Source organism: Chinchilla lanigera, unplaced genomic scaffold (assembly GCF_000276665.1).
Source record: "Chinchilla lanigera isolate Chin_1 unplaced genomic scaffold, ChiLan1.0 scaffold00085, whole genome shotgun sequence".
Taxonomy (NCBI): domain Eukaryota; kingdom Metazoa; phylum Chordata; class Mammalia; order Rodentia; family Chinchillidae; genus Chinchilla; species Chinchilla lanigera.
In genome coordinates this window covers 1,614,453-1,635,277 of record NW_004955486.1, presented here as the reverse complement: position 1 = coordinate 1,635,277, position 20,825 = coordinate 1,614,453, and the positions used below count along the sequence as shown (strand labels likewise).

General features: G+C 43.5%; 1 protein-coding gene across 6 annotated transcripts in view; it reads left to right on the top strand.

Moving 5' to 3' along the window:
- The window catches only part of Vps13d (vacuolar protein sorting 13 homolog D (S. cerevisiae)), a 256,478-nt gene that overhangs the window by 136,830 nt on the left and 98,823 nt on the right, over nucleotides 1-20,825 (top strand). For all 6 annotated transcript variants that reach the window (XM_005403951.2, XM_005403955.2, XM_005403954.2 and 3 more), the window contains 8 exons: nucleotides 1,377-1,485; nucleotides 4,664-4,827; nucleotides 6,448-6,556; nucleotides 9,955-10,134; nucleotides 12,061-12,177; nucleotides 13,385-13,534; nucleotides 19,427-19,576; nucleotides 20,708-20,804. In XM_005403951.2, the coding sequence (XP_005404008.1) occupies nucleotides 1,377-1,485; nucleotides 4,664-4,827; nucleotides 6,448-6,556; nucleotides 9,955-10,134; nucleotides 12,061-12,177; nucleotides 13,385-13,534; nucleotides 19,427-19,576; nucleotides 20,708-20,804 (1,076 nt within the window). The remainder of the gene's footprint in view (nucleotides 1-1,376; nucleotides 1,486-4,663; nucleotides 4,828-6,447; nucleotides 6,557-9,954; nucleotides 10,135-12,060; nucleotides 12,178-13,384; nucleotides 13,535-19,426; nucleotides 19,577-20,707; nucleotides 20,805-20,825) is intronic.

The window sequence follows — 20,825 nt, the reverse complement described above, 5'->3', positions numbered from 1 at the left end:
GTGCAGTCTGTTTATCCATTCATCTCTTGGTGGATATTGGAGTTGTGTGCACCTTTTGGTAATTGGGAGTAGTACTTTTTGAACATACCAGTACATATATTTGTTTGAGTACTTATTTTCAGTTCTTTCCTGTTAATACCTAGGACCAGAATTGCTGGGTTCTGTGGCAGTTCTGTGTTTGAAGAGTTGAGGAATTGGCGGCTATTTCCCACAGTGGCTGAACCGTTGTGCTCTGTACACCTGTGCACACAGTTCTGATTTCTGCACATTTGCGCTGACACCAGTACCTTATTTGTTGCCTTTTACTTTACCCATTTGACTTGGTGTGAAGGGGTTAGCTCATTGTGGTTTTGATTTGCATTTTGTTTCTTTTTGAGGAGTATGTATTATTGTACATGTCTTAATAACTAATAATGTTGCACATCCTTTCATGGGTGTATTAGCCATTTGTGTATCTTCTTTGAACAAATGTCAAATCCCATCCTTTACTTTCCTTAAAATTGCCTTATTTACCTTTTTGTTGTTGAATTGTAAGAGTTCTCTATGTACTTTGATACCAGTTCCTTACCAGATATATGATTTGCAAATATTTCCCTATTCTGTGAGTTGTCTTTTTTCTTTTTGATGGTGTCCTTTGCTTGTTTGTTTTCTGAGAAGGGTCTCGCTAGATAGTTCAGGCTGGCCTTGGACTCACTGTGTGGCTCAGGCTGGTTGATAGTATTCTTTGGAGAAGTAAAGTTTCCAGTTTGATAACATCTTTTCTTTTTGATACTTACGCTTGTATGTCATGGAGACTAATTTTTAACTCTGAATTGATTAATATCTTTTGAGATAGTAGTCAAACAATGTAAATAAATCCCCATCCAAACAACATAAAGTGTGGCTAGGCTGACAGATTCCCAGAGCTCAGGATTTTAAAGCCACAGGAGACACGCAATAGGATTGAGTTGGGAGAAGGTGATTATTAACCCTGGATTTCTTTTCATCCTGAAGGAACTTGTGATTTTGTGCCATCTTGGGGATGCAGTGATGCTGATCTGCCTGGCAGGCTAGAGCTAATTGTTGGTCCCTTGGCCTGCCTCGGGCTTTGTTTTTATCCCCTTCCTTTTTTCCCCACCTCTGGTCATCATTTTATGTCTGAATTTTAAGGCTTCCAATTGTCGAGGGAAGGAAAAGCCAGCACATGTCTTCTTAGAATGACTCTTTGACCCACAGAGAAAAAAATACAACCCTAATCTTCCCACTTCTCTCAAGTCAGACTTTCTCTTCTGTACTCAAGAAACGTTCTTTTTGAGTAGAAATTTTATGTATTTGCTTGTGAATACTTGAATATGTGTGGTACGCATGTACTATATACACTCATTTGTTTATCCAAGTTTGCAGGAAGGCTCAGGAAGACCTGTGACCTCTAACAAGGCTGTTACCTGTGCAGAACTTGTCTTGGATGTCTCGCCAAAGACACAGCGTGTCATTTTAAAGAAGAAGGTAAGAGCGCAGCAACTGGAATTTAAAAGAAAGGATTTGTATCATAGAAGGGTGCTTAGGATCACCTGGTGCAGATGTGTTTGACAAAAGAGAAACAACACCTGCGGTTCCTTGTGTTGCTCGAGGCATGAACGGGGCGTCGTGAAGGCTGCACTTCGGTGTACTGGCTGAACGCTGCAGCGAGGCCTGCTCTCCAATTCCTTCCTCCCCTCCCCCCACTCCCTTCCTTCCTTCCTTCCTTCCTGGTCTTACTGTGTAATTCACCCTGGCCTTGAACTCACAGTGTAGCCCAGGCTGCTTTGAAGTTGTTTCAAGGCGCTTCTTATTGTCCATGTCCTTTTGGAGAACTGCAGCCTCGAATTTGTAGTTCGTGTTTTTCACTGCTTTATTTTTCTGCTGTAATACTTCCCCAGTCTTTTCCTTAAACTGAATTTTTTTTTAAAGTCACACTGACAGATACCCCTTTTTTAATACTTGCCGCTAAATCAGCATAAAAACAGACAAGTGTCAACTTGACAGTTTTTTCAAGTGAGTTTAGGGAAATGTTTTCACCAGTGGACCTAGATTTGGAGAGAAAGGCAGTAAAATTTGGCCAGAAATGCTAGAAACAATAGACTGGTGATAAATGGCTGAAATTGAAGGATGAAAGGGTTTGAGGAACGCAGAGCCGCAGAACTGCTTTCAGGGGAGGGGAGCATCAGGTGTAATCACACGTTTTTTTGCTTGTGAATACTTGTACGTGTATGCTGTGCGTACTTTGAAATACATTGCCCTGTGCATCTTCCAAGGATTGTGTGTAACGTATGTCACATAATTCAGTGAGCTCTGACAGAGGACGTCTGTTAAAGGAGCATCCAAAGCGGTGGCTATGCTGCGTGTTCCTGATTTGCTTGGCTTTGATGATATGAGGCTCTTGACAGGTTTTTAATGGGCAGGAGCCAGCGTAACCCTGTGCCCTGCAACTCACACAGCCCCTGTGGACATGCGCCTTCTTAGTCCCGCTTAAAAGTTTGGGACTGGAGTGTTAGGGAAGAACGGAGAGCAGTGGAAGGAGGTGGTGCGTCTCAGCCTGTAAGTGGGAACTTTGGTGGCTTCTGACTTACACTGGGCCTGTGCGTGGGGGCGGGGCTGGAGAGTCTGTAGGAAGACTGGGTCTCACCTGGGGATCTGCGCTTTTGGTTGGCAATCTGTCGCACCTACAGGACCCTGGAGAGGCTTCCCATGCTGGCTCGGTACTGTACCTGTTGTATTCTCTTACTGTGAAGAGAGAGGCAGGCACGTGGAGATGAGAGATGGAGACGTAGGCCCACTTCCATCTCTTTATAGACACAGGAGTCAAAAGCACCCAGCAGCAAGAGCATCATGTGTTTCTAGGTTGTGTTCCGGCACAGCAGCTTTTTTGTTGTTTTTTGGAGACAGGGTCTCGCTATATAGTCCAGAATGCCCTCGAACTTGTGGTGATCCTCTTCCTGCCTCGGCCTCCTCTGTGCTAGGATTACAGGCCCTCTGCCACCATGCCTAGCTTTTAGTCACTAAAAAATAGGTGATGTCAGCTGGGCTTGGTGGCTCATACCTGTAATCCTAGCTACGCAGAGGCTCAGGCAGGAAGATCACAAGTTCAAGACCAGCCTCAAGACTCAGTGAGACCCTGCCTCAAAGGAAAATGGAAATGGGTTGGGGCTATAACTCCCTAGTGTGCATAAGGCCTTGGATTCCATCCCTAGCACACAGGAAGAGGGGTGGTTGTGCTCTGGTGTTTCCTGTTCCTCTCTGAGCTTCGTTTCCTACCGACCTCCCAGGCGTATTGGGAAGACTGAGATGAATGCATAAAGTGCTCTGTCGAGAGACGCAGTGCTAATAGCATAGCAAGTGGTTGTTGAGGTCATACCCCTGCCAAGCCTGTGCTGAGCATCCTTTATTTGCCACACTGAAGAGCTGACCTTCCCTGTTCGACAGGTCAGGAGACAGGAGCTCTAAGGGACTGGGTAACTTGTCTGAGCTTACTCTGTTCAGAAACTGCAGCTGGGCCTTAAATCCTGGCATTCTACCCCCACGTTCACACTGTTCACTTTGGTGATTTCTACTTTGTAGAGTGTAGAATGCTAAATATGTCTTTCCAGAGCACAGGGAGCATGGGGATGAGCTGCGGGGCCCAGGCATGTCTGCTGCTGTGCTGGGGCTCCTCCCTGCTGGGAGTGTGTGGTCCAAAGGCTCTAGCTGGAGGAGAGGTGTCCCTGAAGTGGCTGGTGCAAGGAAGGCGGCAGAGCAGAGTGGTGAAGGTTGAGGCTCTGGAATTAGGCTGTGGAGATGGAGATCTCAACCCCAGCACCTCCTAGTTATGTGACATGGGAAGTTACTTCATCTCACTGGGCCTTGACTTCTGCATCTCTAAGGAAGCATTGTAACAGCATATACCTCACTGAATCGTTCTCAGGGTTAAATGAGTTATTATGTGTAAGTTCCTTGGACCAATACCTGGCACATAATATATTCTTAATAAGCATTATTATTACTTCTAGTATATAATGGATTATGTAAACTTTTATGACTGATCTGGAAGCCTAACTGTGGTTCACAATATTCCCGAGGAGAAAATATACCTAGAATGAACACCAGTCAGACTAGTATAACCTTTGACTATAACCAATTTAGCATTCAAATATAATCAACTTGTAAAAATTGGAAACAATCACTGCGACAGACTTCCTTTCTAAGCACTGTGGAGGGATAGAGGTTTCTCTGGTAAATTCTGGGTGTGCAGAATGACCAGTCACCACGTTCTGAGAATGTCACATCCTCCTTACGTAACCTGGTCCTTCTCTAAGGTGAGGGCGCCGGAGGGTCACCATCTGGAAGGGTAGTGAGCATGGCGGTAGAGCGGCAGAGGCAGTTGCCCAGCCATTTGTTTTTAATTTTTATACAAGTTAAAAATACTAGTTGTATAAAAAGAATAAAATTTAAAAATTTATTAGTAATTTTGGGCTGTCTGGCTCAGGAGTTTAGCATATTTCATCTGGCGGGCAAAGCAGCGTACATCTGAAGCGAGGCTTTGTGGATGTAGAAATGTCCGAACGCAGTTCCTACCCAGGAGCTCGCCCTTAGAGGAAGCTGTTGCACTGAGGAGCCAGCTGGGCCGCACGTGTCGGCTCTTTCCATCTTCTGTGTATCTTCTCAACAGGAACCGGGCAAGCGCTCTCAGCTCTGGAGGATGACAGGAACAGGAATGCTGGCCCATGAGGGCTCCGCAGTGCCTCACAACCCCAACAAGCCCCCAGCCACCCGCTCCACCGAGGGGTCCGCCATCCTAGATATTGCAGGTCTCGCTGCAGTAACTGACAACAGGTGATTTTCTAGATAATTTTGATTTTGTTTTTGTTTCTGAGACAGGGTCTTGCTATGTAGCCCAGGCTGGCCTCTCACTCATGGGGATCCTCCTGCCTCAGCCTCTTGAGTGCTGGAATTATAGGCATGTGCCACTATGCCCGGCTCAAGGATTGTTGTATTTGTAAGATTGATTGATTGATTGATTTGTAGGGATTAAACCTGTGCAAGGCAGGGGTTTTACCACTGAGCTACATCCCCAATCTTTTTTTATTTTTTTAAATTTTGCGACAGGGTCTCATTAAGTTGTAGAAGTTGGCCTTGAATTTGCATCCTTCTGCCTCAGCTTGTCAAACAACTGGAATTGTAGGCCGGTGCCATCATGCCCAGGACATTTGTATTTTTGTATTTATATTTTTCTTCAATGACAGAAGCTTGTCAAATTCCTAAATACGAGTGTTGCACATTTCACTTAATTTTGTAAAGTAGTTGTGACAGTATCCATGCAAATGTTTATTTATTTATTTATCTATTTATTTATTTATTTATTTTTGGTACCGGGAATTGAACTCAGGTCTTTGCACTTGCCAGACAGCACACTATGTGACTGAGCTATATCCCCGGCCCCCATGCAAATGTTAAGAAACATCAATGAATTAATACAAAGGATCTTACAGAAAGTATTTCTTTTACCTGAATTTCCCACCCACCCTTTCTCCCTAGAAGTGAAATTATTTTTTAAAAAAATCTTTCTGAAAAGTTAATGAGACTATTCAAATGGCTTTTTATGAATAATCTGTGAGTTCATACCAGCTTGTTAAGTTTAAACGTTATTTTATTTGCCTATGCACTAATTTCTCCATAAAATCAGTGTACTTCTTTTCAGTTAATACCTTATTTACTTCCAGAAAGAATTGTAAATTAAAATACAAACTAAAACATTTAGAAATAAAACAGAAGAAAAGGTTTGAGTTTGCCAGAAAAATTGTATACACACTTCAGGAAAAGAAAAACTTGTATAAATATTTTAACACGAAGTGTATTGAAGTACCATGAGATTCATACAAGTTACCTTTGACCTCTACAATTACAAGAGGTGCTCAAAGTGGTGGCCATTAGCTTCTAGATATTTATTAGTACAGCAGACTGCTGCTTGGGTGCCCTTGGTCCTTGAGATCGCTGCACATGCATTTTCAGTTTCTTCTCTAAGGGCTGGCTTTGTGGGTTTTCTGCAATCTGCAACAGCCTCCAGGATCCCCTATGTGAGGGTAACAGCATCTGTTGGAAACACATCATACTACTTTGCTTTTCCTGAAGTGTGTGTGCATCTGTTTTGGCGGACTGTGTATGTAGCCGATATCTATTCCTATACTCTAATGTGCTGTCACTGTGAGAATGAAAGAACCTATTTTACTCATCTTAAAGGACTTCTGCTTCCCAGCCCTTTTGTTGCTTTCCCTTTTGTTTTCTTCCTCTTCCCTTCTTCAGTGATTCCCAGCTTCCCACACCACTGAAGCTAACTGCACATTAGATTTTCAGGGCAGAAGAGCCGGAGTAGAGAAGAGCCAACCATGATCCTCACAGTTCCTTCATGCCCCGGACTATAGACCCAGAGGGCTCACTGCATTTCTGTTTGTCCAGATATGAACCACTGATGCTGAGAAAGCCCGACCGCAGGCGGAGCACGACCCAGACGTGGAGTTTCCGAGAAGGAAAACTGACCTGTGGCTTGCATGGGTTGGTTGTCCAGGTGGGTAACTTCTGATGTCCCCAGTTGCAGCAGGCAGAGATCAAGGCTTCTTTGAAGCAAGGCCTCAACTAGGTTATAGGTGATAAATTGTTAAATGGAAGAAAAAATTGGTAAAACTCTTGAAACATAGACATAGGCAAGGACTTTGTGAACAGAGCTCCAGTTGTACAAGAAATAACACCCAGAATCAACAGATAGGATCATATCAAATTTAAAAGCTCCTGCACAGCAAAGGAAACAGTCAACAGAGTGAGGAAACAGCCTATAGAATGGGAAAAAAATATTGCCAGCTACTCCTCTGATAGAGGACTAATGTTTAGAATATAGAAAAAAACTAAAAAAATATTAGACCCCCTAGATGAGGGATCTAATAAAAAAGTGGGCCCTTGAAATGAATAGGAACTTCTTAAAAGAAGTAGTACAGTCAGGTGTGGTGGTGCATGCCTACAATTCCTGGTCTTGGAGGTTGAGGCAGGAGGGTCACTGCAAATTGGTGTCAGCCTTGGCTCTACAGTGAGATAGTAAGTTCAAGGCCACCCTGAATTACATAGTGAGACCCTGTCTCAAAAAAAAACAAAAACAAAAACAAAACCCACAAAAAAGCCTTGCTAAAACAACTGTCATCCAAGATCCAGAGAACAACAAATGCTAGTGAGTTTGTAGGGGGTAAAGGAACCCTTCCACATTGTTGGTGAAAATGTAAACTAGTACACTTTAGAAATCAGTATTGCAATTCCTCAAAAATCTAAAAATGGGAGTTGCATTTGACCCAGTTATACCTCTTCTGGGTATTGTCTCAAAAGAGCTGACGTCATCATATTGTAATGATATAGGCATTCCATGTTTGTAGCAGCACAATGCACAGTAGCTAAACCACGGAAATGGTTTATGTGCGCATCAGCTGATGAATGGCTAAACTAAATTTGGTATATATGCACAGTGGAGTACTAATCAGCCTTAAGGAAAGATAAATTTGGGTCATTTGTAAAAATGGATGGATCTTAGTATGAGAACGTAACACTAAGTGAAATTAGGCAGAAAAGGTTAAATACTGCACGGTTTCTTGAATACGAGAAACCCAAAATGTAGGTGATTTAAAGAGCCAAATACAAGAGACCAGGTTAAGAAACAGGAGGTAGACACTTGAGGACTGGAAGAGGACCTGGGGAAGAGGGAGCGGAGAGCGTGGAGAGGCCAGAAGGAGTCACAGGGAGCACTGCGTGATACGTGTGTGCGTCAGGTCCCCAAGCTGCACGTCATCACTCTGTATTGCAAACGTACCGCCCTAAAATTTTTTTAAAAATAATATGAGGAAAGTAAGACTGATGTCAAAGGAAGTATTTATTGATGACAAGATTAAACAAAAATACTGTTAAATGGAAAAAAGTAATTGCCAAGCAGTACATACTCTGTTGTTCGATATTTGTTAAGGGTCCATCAAGAAGCTTACGGTGCATCTTTACAGGGGAAGCGTTCGTGAGGGTGGTGTACAGCAGAAGTATTAAGAGTGGTGGCTTTTGGGTATGGGGTGTTTTTTTCTTGGTTCATCTTGATTTTTTTCTCTAAATTGCCTGTGTAATTTTTAAAAGAAGGAAAGAAAAGTATCTACTAACGGCCCGACACTAAATTAGATGGTTCTTTTCAGACCCACAGTGGTGACGTTAGAGTCTTCTGTAGTGTGTTCTAGGAGATGGTGAGCATTTGTGGCCTCTGCATGCTCTTGACTGTGTTTATTTCTGAATTCTTAGTGGTACGCAAAGAAGTACTTAACTGTAGCAAATGTCAGAATCCAAATTGCTGGACAGTTTCCTCTGTCTTCAACTCAGCCAGTCTCTTCATTCTAAACTCCCAGGTACTTTAAAGGAAATAGTTTTTGGAAAATTACCAAAAGTTTAGCTTTTTTGTCCTTTCTAGTTTCAGGCTTGGGATGAGAGACTGTGGATTGAGGTGCACACACGGAGGGGTCTAGGAGGTCTGAGCATATAGCAGAAAACACATGTGACTGTATGTGCCCTTCTGCCTCAGCCTAAGATTTTACCTAAAAAATCCTTGCCTATCAGGCCGTTCATGGAGAGCAGTTAGTGTGTTCGTGCCTGCTGGCAGTCAGGCTGTCATTCCCTGTAGGGAGATTGTAGTCCAGGGCGGTGTGCACAAGTGTATGAAGCCTCTGACTGCTATTTGGTGATTTATTTTCTTTATCTCCATTGCCCTGAGCTTTTTTCATCAAAGGCAAGCTGCTTACTTATACAGAGCACACATCTGGAATGGATTTGTGATTTTCAATTAGCAATACAGTTGCTGGAGGCAAAGGAGGGCTTGTCATAATTGGTGGGTTCCGGGTCTGACCCTGACTTTACTTCCAGTTTATTTCCAAAGCCCATGTAATTCCGCTTCTCTTGGAGACTTTCCCTCCCCCAATCCCTTTCTGTTGTTTGTTGTTTTTTGAATCTATTTCATCATTTCTCTCCTTGTGAATGACCCCATAATAGTAGTATTCAGCAGAGCAGAATGTTTTGGTTAGGGAAATGAGTTTGTTCAGACTTACTATAGTGCATAAAGTCATTGAAGGCATTGAAGTATTTTCTGACACTGCTTCATTAGGTTGTGTATGCACTTTCTAAACTTACAGCACTCAGAAAGAGCTTCCTCTGTATTGCAACCTGTTGTACAAATCCAGCTCAGGGTTTCCTTTTCCTTATTCAGTGTTTAAAAATCAACAAAGGGTTCGGATGTTCTTCGTGCTTGTCTTCCCTGGGCCTGATGCGCTCCCACAGGCCTTGTCCCAGAGACTTGCCCTTCGTGTGGCGCCTGCAGCAAGAAGGTGCCTTTCTCAAAGGCTGGCATACGAGGCGTCTGGTGACATGGCCAGCACCATGTTCCATTTTACAACAGGCACCAACTTTGGAATATTTTGGTTGATTTTTCAGCCGGTAGCCTTTTGGGGGAGATTTTCAACTCTGGAATTGTTTTTTTATTGGAAATTTGAATGATCATGATATTGTTTTATTTTGAGAATATTTTAGATATTTAAACAAATCCTAATAAGAATACTCAGAAACAAAGCTGCCCTTGCCTACTCTTAAAAGTTTTTTTTTTTTTAACGGCTAGAAGTTATTACAAGGCAGAGTAAAACCAAAATGTTCTACTCTCAGAATTGTCTCTTACTATCGGTATGTATGTAATCCCCAAATTCATGTACTATAACTTCCGTTTTACTCACACAATCCCACCATTTTTTATCAGCTGCAGAGCTGAACAAATAGCAGATGCTTTGCTGTACGTTGATCATGAGTCTCCAAAAGAGAACTTAAGTTTAGTAAACTGTTTCAAGTGCTGTTAATTTATCAAAGTTGCTGTCTTTGCCTTTTCTTGTATGTCTTTACTCCAATGTCTTTTAGGCCAAAGGAGGACTTTCTGGTTTGTTTGATGGAGCTGAAGTTGTTCTTGGTCCTGACACATCTATGGAACTTTTGGGGCCAGTTCCACCTGAGCAACAATTTGTTAACCAGAAAATGAGGCCTGGTTCTGGAATGCTATCCATCAGAGTCATCCCAGATGGACCAACTAGAGCTCTCCAGGTGGGTAAGGGCTGGCGTGAATCTCACGTCCTTCCCCAGGCCCTATGATTGGTCATTCGCCGAATATTTATTGAACGTATTTATGCTGAGGATATGGGTTCTTAACTATAAAACGGGGATAGATATATGCCATTGAGTTGTTACAGATATTAAAAGAGAAATAAAATAAAAGTATGAGTAAAATATAAATAAAATCTAATGTAAAAGTATATGAATTAAAGAAGATAATGCTAACAATACATATTCGTATAGTTAATGTTATCGTTATACTAATATTTAAATAATTGACATAGTAATAACATTACAACAAAAAGGTGTAAAGTCCCTAAGCAGTCAGTTAAAATGTGTTATGAGAGTAGGAGCAGAAAGTATATAGAAAGGGTTTGTGTTCCTGGATTGGGAGGGTGGGTGAGCTTCCCATGAGAAGGAAGACTTACGCTGAGCACTGAAGTTAACTGAATGGAGTTAACCAAATAGAGAGGGAAAGGTGGGGGCTTCGCTTTCAGTAATGAGCAAGTTCATCCAGCAGTTATTTATTGAGCAGTTTAGAGCCAGGCACAGTTCTAGGTACCAAGCATATGCCAGTGAACAACAGACAAAATTTCTGCACTTCTTAGAGTTTACACTCTTGGGGGAGATGGACAGTCAATGAGAAAAATGTAATAAATACATTATGCAGCATTTGGGAAGTTGATTAGTGAAGACCTGCAGGTAAGAGATCCCCAGACCATTGGCGTTTAGCTACAATAATAAATAAAAATGGTAAGAAATAAGAAGCAGGGGCCAGATTATGAAAAGCCTAAGACACATACAGTAGTTTTTCTAAGTCAACAAGCGTTCAGAGATTGGCGTGATCAGGATTTATGTTCGTTACCGCACCCTGGCTGCAAGGCACAGAACTGGAGTGGGGCAGAAGTGGTGATAGAGAAAGACTAGTGAGGAGTTTCTTGCAGTCCTGTGGATGAGAGACGACGGTGACTGAACTAGAAAGGATGACGGGGGGGGGTGGGCCGCGAGGACAGGGAGCAGCAAGGAAACGAGGCTCATTTCCGAGTGGCATCAGCCAGATGTGGTGCTGGAGTGTGGGGATGATGGAGAGGAGGGCTTCAAGGATGGCCTCCAGAGTTCTGATCTGGGCAGAATCAATCCAGGTCACGAGGAGATGACCTCAGAGAAGCCTCGTGGGGAAGTGGGGAGCTGAGTTTGGGATTTACTGATTTAGGGTAACTCTGTCATAGCTACATGAACATGCACCAAAGTAAATACGGATCCTAAGTGCAAAGAAGAGAGGTGGATTTATCAGTCATAGCATAAGGAATGGAGTAGTGAGTTCCCCGAGAGAGTATATCATGACCCTCGGAGCCTCTTTAAAAAGCAGTCTGTGCTGAGGGCAAACGTGAATGCAGTGAGTGTGAGTTTTGTGTGCTTTGACTTGAGCTATAATTCTAGAGATGAGCTTGAGCTACAATTCTCACCCCTGTGTGAGACTCTCCAGGTCAGCAGCTTGAGCTCGCCAGGCAGACTTAGAACCACATTTATGTCATTATTACGTCAATCTTACCATAGTGCTTTGGGAACACTAACTTCCGTAAGGTTTCTGGGCAAAGAATGCCATAGTGCTGTTTTAAAAATTGTTTTGATGGGACTGAGGAGTGAACCCAGGATCTCATGCATGCTAGGCAACTACCTTACACTGAGCTCCATCCCAGCCACTTTTTAAATTTCATTTTGAGATAAGGTCTTGGGAAGTTTATCAGATTGACCTTGAACTTGTAATCCCCCTGCCTCAGCCTCTCAGGTAGCTGGGATTCCAGTTGTACGCCACGGTGCCCAGCCATATACTGACTTTTGACCTTCATGGTTGACATGGGCTAGAATGGATGTCAGTGTGGGTGTGAGTCCTCTGTGTGTGGTGTTTGACTTCAGATAACAGATTTCTGCCAGAGGAAAAGTGATCGTTCATCATATGAAGTGGATGAACCTCCTGTTACTGAGCAAGAGCTGCGGAAACTGAAGAATCCAGACACAGAGCAGGAATTGGAAGTAAGTTTTAATGTTGGTGTTTATTTCCTTGATTATCAATTTGTTGAGAATTTTGCTTTGTGGTTTTCTGTTTTCGTTCTGAAATTCAAATTATGGGTTTTGCTTCACTGCGTTTACTGTTACTGCAACGTGACTGTTACGTAAGTGATAGCTAAAGTTTATGTGGAATCAGAAAGTAACAAATGTTGCTCTTGTAAGGTGACGAGAAAGGAAGCAAGCTAGACGATTTGCATTTAAGGAAGAGTTAAAGAATAAGTGTCTTAGCTACTTTCTGGTTGCTGGGACAAAATACCCAACACCCACAAGTTAAAGGAGGACAGGTTTATTTTAGTTCTTAGTTTGTCGAGGGTTCGGCCCACAGTCAGGGGTTCCAAGGCAGCAGAGGAGGGGGCCTGGCAGAGGAGAAACAGGCCATGCCACGGCGGGCAGGAAGCAGTGAGGCTCCCTTCCTCCTTTCAAGCCTGTTGATTGGCACCACCCACACTCAAGGTGGGCCTTCCCTCTTCAGTAAGTCTATCATCAGCACTCAGAACCAAGCTGAACCAATCGTGAACTCATCCAGTATCTGTCACCTGCCCATGATCCAGTATCATACGCCCATGATCCAGTCATTCTCCACAGCTACACCTACAAGTGCATGAGGGTTTGGGGGAAGCATCTAGATATAAACCGTAACAGTGAGAAAACTAGATTCTTTTTCTATGCTCCAGGTGACTCTAATATCTTCCTTCCCTTGTCCTTTTTTGGGCATTGGAAGGATAATGTAAAGTTTATAAAAGAAGACAAGAACACGAAAAGGCACATTTACTTGGTACTTATTCAATGATTTTTTAAAAATCACATGCCTGTATGTGAAGTGCTATGCCAGATATTGTGGAAGCATCTTGAATAGCCTACTAAAAGCTTGTGCCAAAGGTAGGGAGAAAGATTCCCCAACAGTTACGTTCCTGTGATGCAGGCTGTCACAGTCCTCTGCTCGAGGTATCAGCACGTCACTCTGGAGTTCTCTGGGAGTGGGGTAGGCCTAAAAGCAAAGGTTCGAGGGAGACGACGGCATTTGAGCCAAAAGGGTGATAACAGGACTCTTTTCAGTCATTTTCGTCTGCGTAGATGTCAAGAGTAAAGAGACTTAAAGCTGTTCATTTCCGTGTACTCCCATGAGCTGTATTTCAGACAGTCAGTGGGCCATGTTTTGATTCCTTTTCAGGTGCTTGTGAGGCTAGAGGGTGGAATTGGTGTGTCCTTAATTAATAAAGTCCCAGAAGAACTGGTTTTTGCAAGTCTTACAGGAATCAATGTCCACTACACTCAGCTGGCAACCAGTCACATGCTTGAACTCAGCATCCAGGACGTACAGGTAAGGGAGGAGGTTCAGAGTTGTTATCGCCTCGTTTTCTTGCTGAACACCCAAACAGATTTAATGTTTGGTATTCTAAATACTTCATTGTTTTGGAATATCATGTGACCTTCAAAAAATCATCCTATGAAGTGGGATGTGTCCGACTACTTTTGTCTCACTCATTAATTTTTTTATCTGGTATAATTCTGAATATAGTAGTTGGTATATAAATCACATAGATAACTCGGTCAGGGTGACACAGAGGAAGGTGACCTATCATTTTCCATCTTGCCAAGGAAAAATGAACAGAAAGTGCAGAGCCCTTATGAGTAGATGACTTGAGAGTCCAGAGAGATAAAGGCAGCTAAATCTGTAGGACAGAGTACCTGAGGGGAGATGGAGAAAGAAAACTCCATAGAGGGACCTACAAAGGGACCCCTTGCTTATTTGGTGAGGGATCATTGTAAGGGAACTGCTCATCTGAAAGGATCAGAAGGAATAGTACCTGCTACTCACATGGGGCTGGAAACGGTGCTTATTTCCTCCAGCCGGACTGCAAAAACTGAGATTTACAGGGACCCTGAGAAGACTCCTGCCTCCATCATGAATAGGCCTAGACTGCTCTGGTCTTGCCAGGTACATTGTAAAAGGAGTACCTAAAAGATCTACCTGTTTCCAAATAAATTAATTGTATCCCTGGACAAAGCTCAAGATGTATCATAGTACAAAATATCCAGCACCCAAAAAGATAAAGTTCACAGACGGACATCCTGTCAGAAATGATCAGTGTGTAAAAGAACAAAAAACATACTTGTAGAGAGGAGACGAAGGTATCAAAATTTCAGAAGACACTAAAACAGATATGACTGAAATTCTCCCTGTTCAAGAGTAGGGGTCTGGAAAGTGTGAAAATACCCAGACTTCTGGAGATTATAATAAAATGAAAATTGCTCTGGATGGGACATAACACATAGCCTTGAAGGAAACTGTAGTTGACTTTCTACATCCCTAGCTGCCACATCTGAGAGTTCAAACAATCTCCCATCAAGACTATTTCAGAAAAGATTGAGTCTGTACAGACTTTCTCCTTATTATTGTTTCCTAGTTGTTAAACAATGCAGTATAACAACTGAGAGGTGTTAGAAGTAATGTAGAGATTATTTAAGTGTTTGGGGGGCTATATGTAGATTATATAGAAATACTACATCATTATATTTAAGAGACTAAAATCTGGATTTCAGTATGTGTAGGAGGTCCTGGAACCCATCCCTTGCTGCTTTGAAAAACCTAATTGTATGCCCAGGCACATCATAATCAAATTACTCCAAGCCAATGATAAGGCAGCTAGAGGGAAAAAAAGACATGTTATGTACAAAGGCGCAAAGATAAGGATGACAACAGATTTGTTGAGAACAGTGCCAAGTGAGAAGATAGGAAGCACCATCGTTAATGTACTGAAAGTTGGGGGGAACTGTCATTCCAGAATTATGCACAGTATGTTCTCAGACCACATGGAACTAGAGTAGAGATAAAAGGAAGACAGTTGGAAAAGTCCCCAAATATTTGCAAACTAGAATACTTTTAAATAACTCACAGATCAAAGAGAGAATCAAAACAAAATTAGACATTGTGCTAAATGAAAACACAGCACCTTGAAGGCTGTGGAATGACAGAGCAATTTGGAGGGGAATCTATAGCACTAAATAATCTATTAGAAAAGAAGGGTGTCAAAGCAATGAACTACAGTCATTTTAAGAAATTTTAAAAAGAAGGGCAGATTAAACCCTAAATAGAAGAAATCAAAAAGATCACAGCAGAGATCAGTGAACTAGATAATCTGCTATCACACTAGAGAAAAATCTGTGAAATCCAAAGTTGATTCTTTAAGAAGGTCAAGAAAATTAATAAGCCTCTACTAAACTAATCTCATTCAGAGAAAAAGGAAAAAGGATGCATGCACGATACCAGCATCAGGCCCGGCTCATTCTCCTCCCTGAGCACGTCACCCAGTTCCAACCGGATTGGCAGTGCCAAAGCCTTTTTAGAACAATGTTTTCTTTTATTTTGTATCACAAATAGCAAACAATTCAGGCTAGTCATATCCCATTATTTGAGGACAGATAGAAGCTGAATATCTTATCGCTATTGTTCTTTGTCCTGTATCTTTTGACTTCATAGAGAATATCTGTTTGCTAGTTCTTTATAGTTTAACTTTATATTTTACTTATTTTAATTTAAAAATTTTAAGCTAAATACCTCTTCATTAGATGTGTGCTACCAATAATAAACAGATCTGAAGATTTACTATTGTGGCAGTGCTATGAGAAAGAACATTTGAAAGCCAGGTGTGGTGGTGCACACCTGTAATCCCAGCACTCGGGAGACTGGGGCAGGAGGACCACCGCAAGTATGAGGCCAGCATGGGCTATGTAGCAAGACACTGTCTCAACAAACAAATAAACAAGAAAACATAGGTCCGTTCTTACGGAACACTGACACTAAGTAGCAGTATGAAACAAGAATTAGTAATCCTCAGTTGACCTTGTACAGAATGAATATGCTTTATCTGAAATGTTTGGGACCAGAAGCATTTTGGATTTTGGATTTTTAAAAATTTTTGGATTTTAAAAATTTTTAAATATATCATGACTTCTCTTGGGAAGGGGATCTACGTCCATACATGAAATTTGTTTGTGTTTCCATATATACTGTATGTATATGGTAGATATATAAAATTCCATGCAATATTTTTAATAATTTTATGAATGAAGCAAAATTTCATGGTGTGGCGTTTTCCCCTTACACTGTCATATAGGTGCTCCCGATGTTTTGGATTCTGGAGTATTTAGGATTTCAGATTTTTAGCCTAGGGATACTCATCCTGTATCAGATGTTTGGTGAAAGGACAGTGGTGAGGAGAGAGTAGGTGAGATCCTTACTGTCAGCTCGTGTACTGGATGAGGTACGTCGTGATCCGTCCTTCCTGAGCATCAGGTGTGTGTCAGTGGGCTCTGGAGACGCGACTGTGACTGAGAACATGGACTTCCTACTCTCCTGGAACTCAGTGCCTTGGGAGGAAGTCAGCGGTACAGGGCAGTGATAATCACTGAAAGATGACGGGGATGGTGTCCTGAGATCTCCCTGAGGATGTCTGACCTGAGCCGTCGCTAACTTGGGGAAAGAGAAGGAACAAGCCATGGAGAAGGCTGTAAGGAAAACCATTCTAGGAAGGTTCAAAGACTCCGAGGAAGGAGGGACTCACCCGTATTTGAGAAACAGCAGAGAGGCAGGGTGTGGATGACAGCAGGCCTGGGGTGAGGGTGTGTGATGAGGTTGGGCACTTGGTAGGACCCATACCATGCAGGCCTCAGAGGCTGTGGGGAGGAGTGTGGTTTTATCCCGAGAGCAAGGGAAGCCACTGAAGGATGTAAAGGAAGGAGGAGGAGTATGGCTTGATTAAGTTAAGATCACTTTGGCTGCTGTATAGGGAATACATCACAGGGGGCAGGAATTGAGGTAGAAAACGTAGCTGGAGCCTCTCACCCTTCCCTCTGCACTCTGAGAGCCCGTAGCAGGGATGTCCATACCAGCTCCTGCAGTGCTGCTGTGCCTAAACTCACGTGACACCATAGCAAGGGCAAAGGGCTTGTTCCAGAAGTCCTGCATTTGACTCCCTTCTCTTCCACATATTAGCTGTATGAATGTGAGCGAGTAATTTCTGGAAGCTTCTCTAAGCTTCTGTTTATTCATGTGTAAAATGGGTGGAATACCTTCCACCATGGGGTGTGTTTTAGTTGCTGAGACAAAATACTTGTCGCCCAAAATTAGGAAAGGAAAGGTTTATTTAGCTCACAGCTTGTAGAGGTTTCAGTCCGTAATCAAGCTGGCTCCAAGGCCTGGTAGAGAGGAGACTGTTCATGGCTGCGGAAGATACCAAAAGCATTGAGGGCAGAAGGGGAGGAGCAAGTCTCTTTCCCTCGCTTACACTCTGCAGGCTGCCCGGCCACGGCCGGGTGTAGCACTCACACCCCCGATCCCAGCACTAGACAGTGCACCAGTTACAAACTGGATGCAGCCACCTTCAAAAGCTCCTCTCCCCCGATGCTGGTATGAGGCTGTGAGAGGACATCCGGATACAAGCCATAACAGGGTAGTAGAAGGGATGTAGTAGGTGGTGTGCAGAGTACCTACTTGCATCTCTTCTGGATTCCTAACAGATTGTCTGTCCACTTTCTCTTCCCAGGGCAGAGCTTGGTGTGCAGCAGAAAGCAGAGATAGCTGCCCTGCTGTGAGCTTCCCTGCCTATAAACATCCCCATGCGGCCTTGCTTTCGGTGGTTGGTCTTGGGGCAGGGGAAATCGGGTAGCCCTGCTCCCACTGCCTTAATGTAGCATCCCTGAAAAGGGAGCTGGCTGCAGGACTGTCCCTAGTTAGTAGCCACTTGAGCTACTGGTTCTTTAATTTTGATGTTCTTCATGGAATTTGGAAGGAGAAAGAGGTTTCCACAGCATAGTAGTTAAGAGCACAGGTGCAGAGACAGGCAGACCTGGATTCAGGTTCCAGTTTTATCATTGATCTGCTTAAGTAAGCATCAGCATCTTCATTTATCAAATTGGGCAATATGCTGGAAGTTTCGGTAGGGTCATAGCAAAATCCTAAGGCTACTAACTGATTATGGAGAGCCCTTCCCAGTCCTCGTTGCTGCCAGGGTGTTTATATTTGTAATCCCATGAAAAGTTATTGGAATCCTAGTGGGTTAATTCCAGTCTATCACTTCCAGTGCAACACATGGTGAGAATAAAGACACTAAGGAATATTGGCAGTTACGGGGAGCCAAGGGCGTCCTAAGTCCAGCCACAATGATGGCCATCCGGAACAAAGGTCTCGGGTTTTATTATGAACCCGGGTTTTATTCATCTGTGAAGAAGGGAGTGGCTTGAGGGTGAGTGACTGTGAGAACCCTAGGGACGTGAGCGCTGTGAGCTGGACTAGGTAGGAGGCCTGAAATCACCTCCGCAAATGCAGAGAGAAGGATATGCAGAGGAGTAATCTGCGTAACACAACTGAGATAGGATCTAATGTTTTGGGGTTGGTGCTCCAGCTCTGATGTGTAACCTTTTAAGCCCCAGGAAGTCATAGCCTCTATCCCAACAGCATGGAGCACTGGCTCATACATTCCGCTTCATCCCGGCTCACTCATGGGAACAGCAGGGGTCCGGGGAAACACACCTGCCATCTCCAAAGACTACCGTCAGCACCTTGGCTAGACCGATATACGTTGCTTAAAGCTAATTGATGGGATAAGGAAAAATTCTAGCCCGCTCTGTACATATCAGTACATGGAAATGGGGTCAGGCTCAGCCGAAACAGAGGCAACTGCTCCTTTTTCAAGGAGAGTCGCCTAGGTGGACCTCAGCAACTGATGTCCTCGGTGTCACGTGACTTGATGAGGGAGTGTGTGTGAGGAGGTGAGGAGGCTGGAGTCAGCCTGCCAGGTAGTCCTCACATGATGAAATTCTTCTTTTCAATTCTATAAATAATTTTGAAGTTGACAGATAAAAGTTGTTTGTTATGTACAACTTGGCGTTCGAAGTATGTATATGCTGTAGAACGGCTCCGTTGGGCTAACTAGCACGTGCATTAGCTCACACATCCCATTTTTGTGGCAGACAGCTTCACATCTGTTCTCTTAGGGGAGCGCTCACCTAATACAGCTCCCGCAGTTACTCCTCCAGTTATTATTACTGCTCATCAGTGCCGATGTGTTTCCAGTTGCTATTGAGGTGGAGTAGAATGACGGGCCTACTTTCTGAGGAAGCTGCATGTTTTGAGGCACCGCTTAAAGGAAAACACGAAAACTTAGCAGCTGGTCTGCTTTTGTTTTTGTTGTGACGCCTTTTCATGCCCTAGGTGGACAATCAGCTCATCGGTACCACTCAGCCCTTCATGCTCTACGTGACTCCCGTGAGCAGTGAGAACGAGGTGGTTGAGCCTGGCCCTGCCGTGCAGGTCAATGCGGTGAAGTTCCCCAGTAAGAGTGCGCTGACCAACATCTACAAGGTGGGCTGCAGGGAAGGGTGGGGCCGCGCCTCGTGGGAGGCTTGTTTGTTCCCTCGAAGCCAAGTCTCAGAGCGGCTGTGCAAGCGCTCCGGGAAGTAGTCCTCTAGGGTTAGGTCACGTGGGCTTACTGCTTAGGAGGGTGTACAGGAACTCCTGTCCTTGGCACTTGGTATCACAATTGTGTTTTCACTGGCCTTGCAGGTGATCGTTTGATAGTACTGAATCCGAAGGGGCTGGGGTCCTTATTCATCAGGGCCAAGTCTCTGCAGGAAAGTGTGGCATTGTCTAGATTGCTCAGATGTAGTTTTAAAAGTCGAGAGATCTAGAGACACTGGAAAAGACATATAAAGGGTCTGACCTTAGTATAGACATCCTGCTATGTAAGCTACTATGCTGTGTAGCAAAAGCAGCTAGGACAGAAGTGGTAAACGCTGTCATGGAGAGGGCCCCATACATACCCTTGCTGTTACAGCAGCAAACCCTGGAAAAGTGGGAGCTAAGCAAAGGGGTCCTTTCTGGTCCTTTATCACACCACTGCCTGTGGGACCGAGCTTGGTAGTAGCCCTCAGCCATAAGCCCAGTCATGCAGCTCCTTAAATGAGCTGCCATCCGGCTGAGCACATTTCCATAAAGTTCACCCACCACAGTGCATCTGAAGCTGTAATCCTGAGTAATGAGACCCAGATGCTTTGGGAACCAAGCAACAGGGTGGTGAATTGTCTCCTAAACATCTGGAGTTTTTGGTTAATTGTAACGGTAAGGAGAAATAAGCTAGAGATAATTTGGCACTATCAGTATCGCATGAGTAAAGAATATGTCATTACGACCTTTTTTGTGTGTTTGTTTTTGTTTTTTTTTTTTTTTTTTTTTTGGTTTTTCTCCGGTACCGGGAACCGAACTCACGACCTTGCGCATGCCAGGCAGGCGCTTTTGCTGCTGAGCTAAATCCCCAGCCCCCTTTGTTTTTGTTTTTGAGGCAGGGTCTCATCATTTTGCTCAGGCTGGTCTTGAACTCCTGGGCTTAGTCCTACCTTAGGCTCCCAGGTAGCTTCGTCTGACGCTTTGGGGGCTTTCTTAATGGTACAAATGCAAGTTCCTCTGTTGTTCACCATAGAATTTCTTTTTCTCTAGCATCTGTTAGTCACAGCGCAGAGATTCACAGTACAAATCGAAGAGAAACTGCTCCTCAAACTGCTAAGTTTCTTTGGCTACGACCAAGCAGAGTCAGGTAAAGTTAAATGTTTGATAA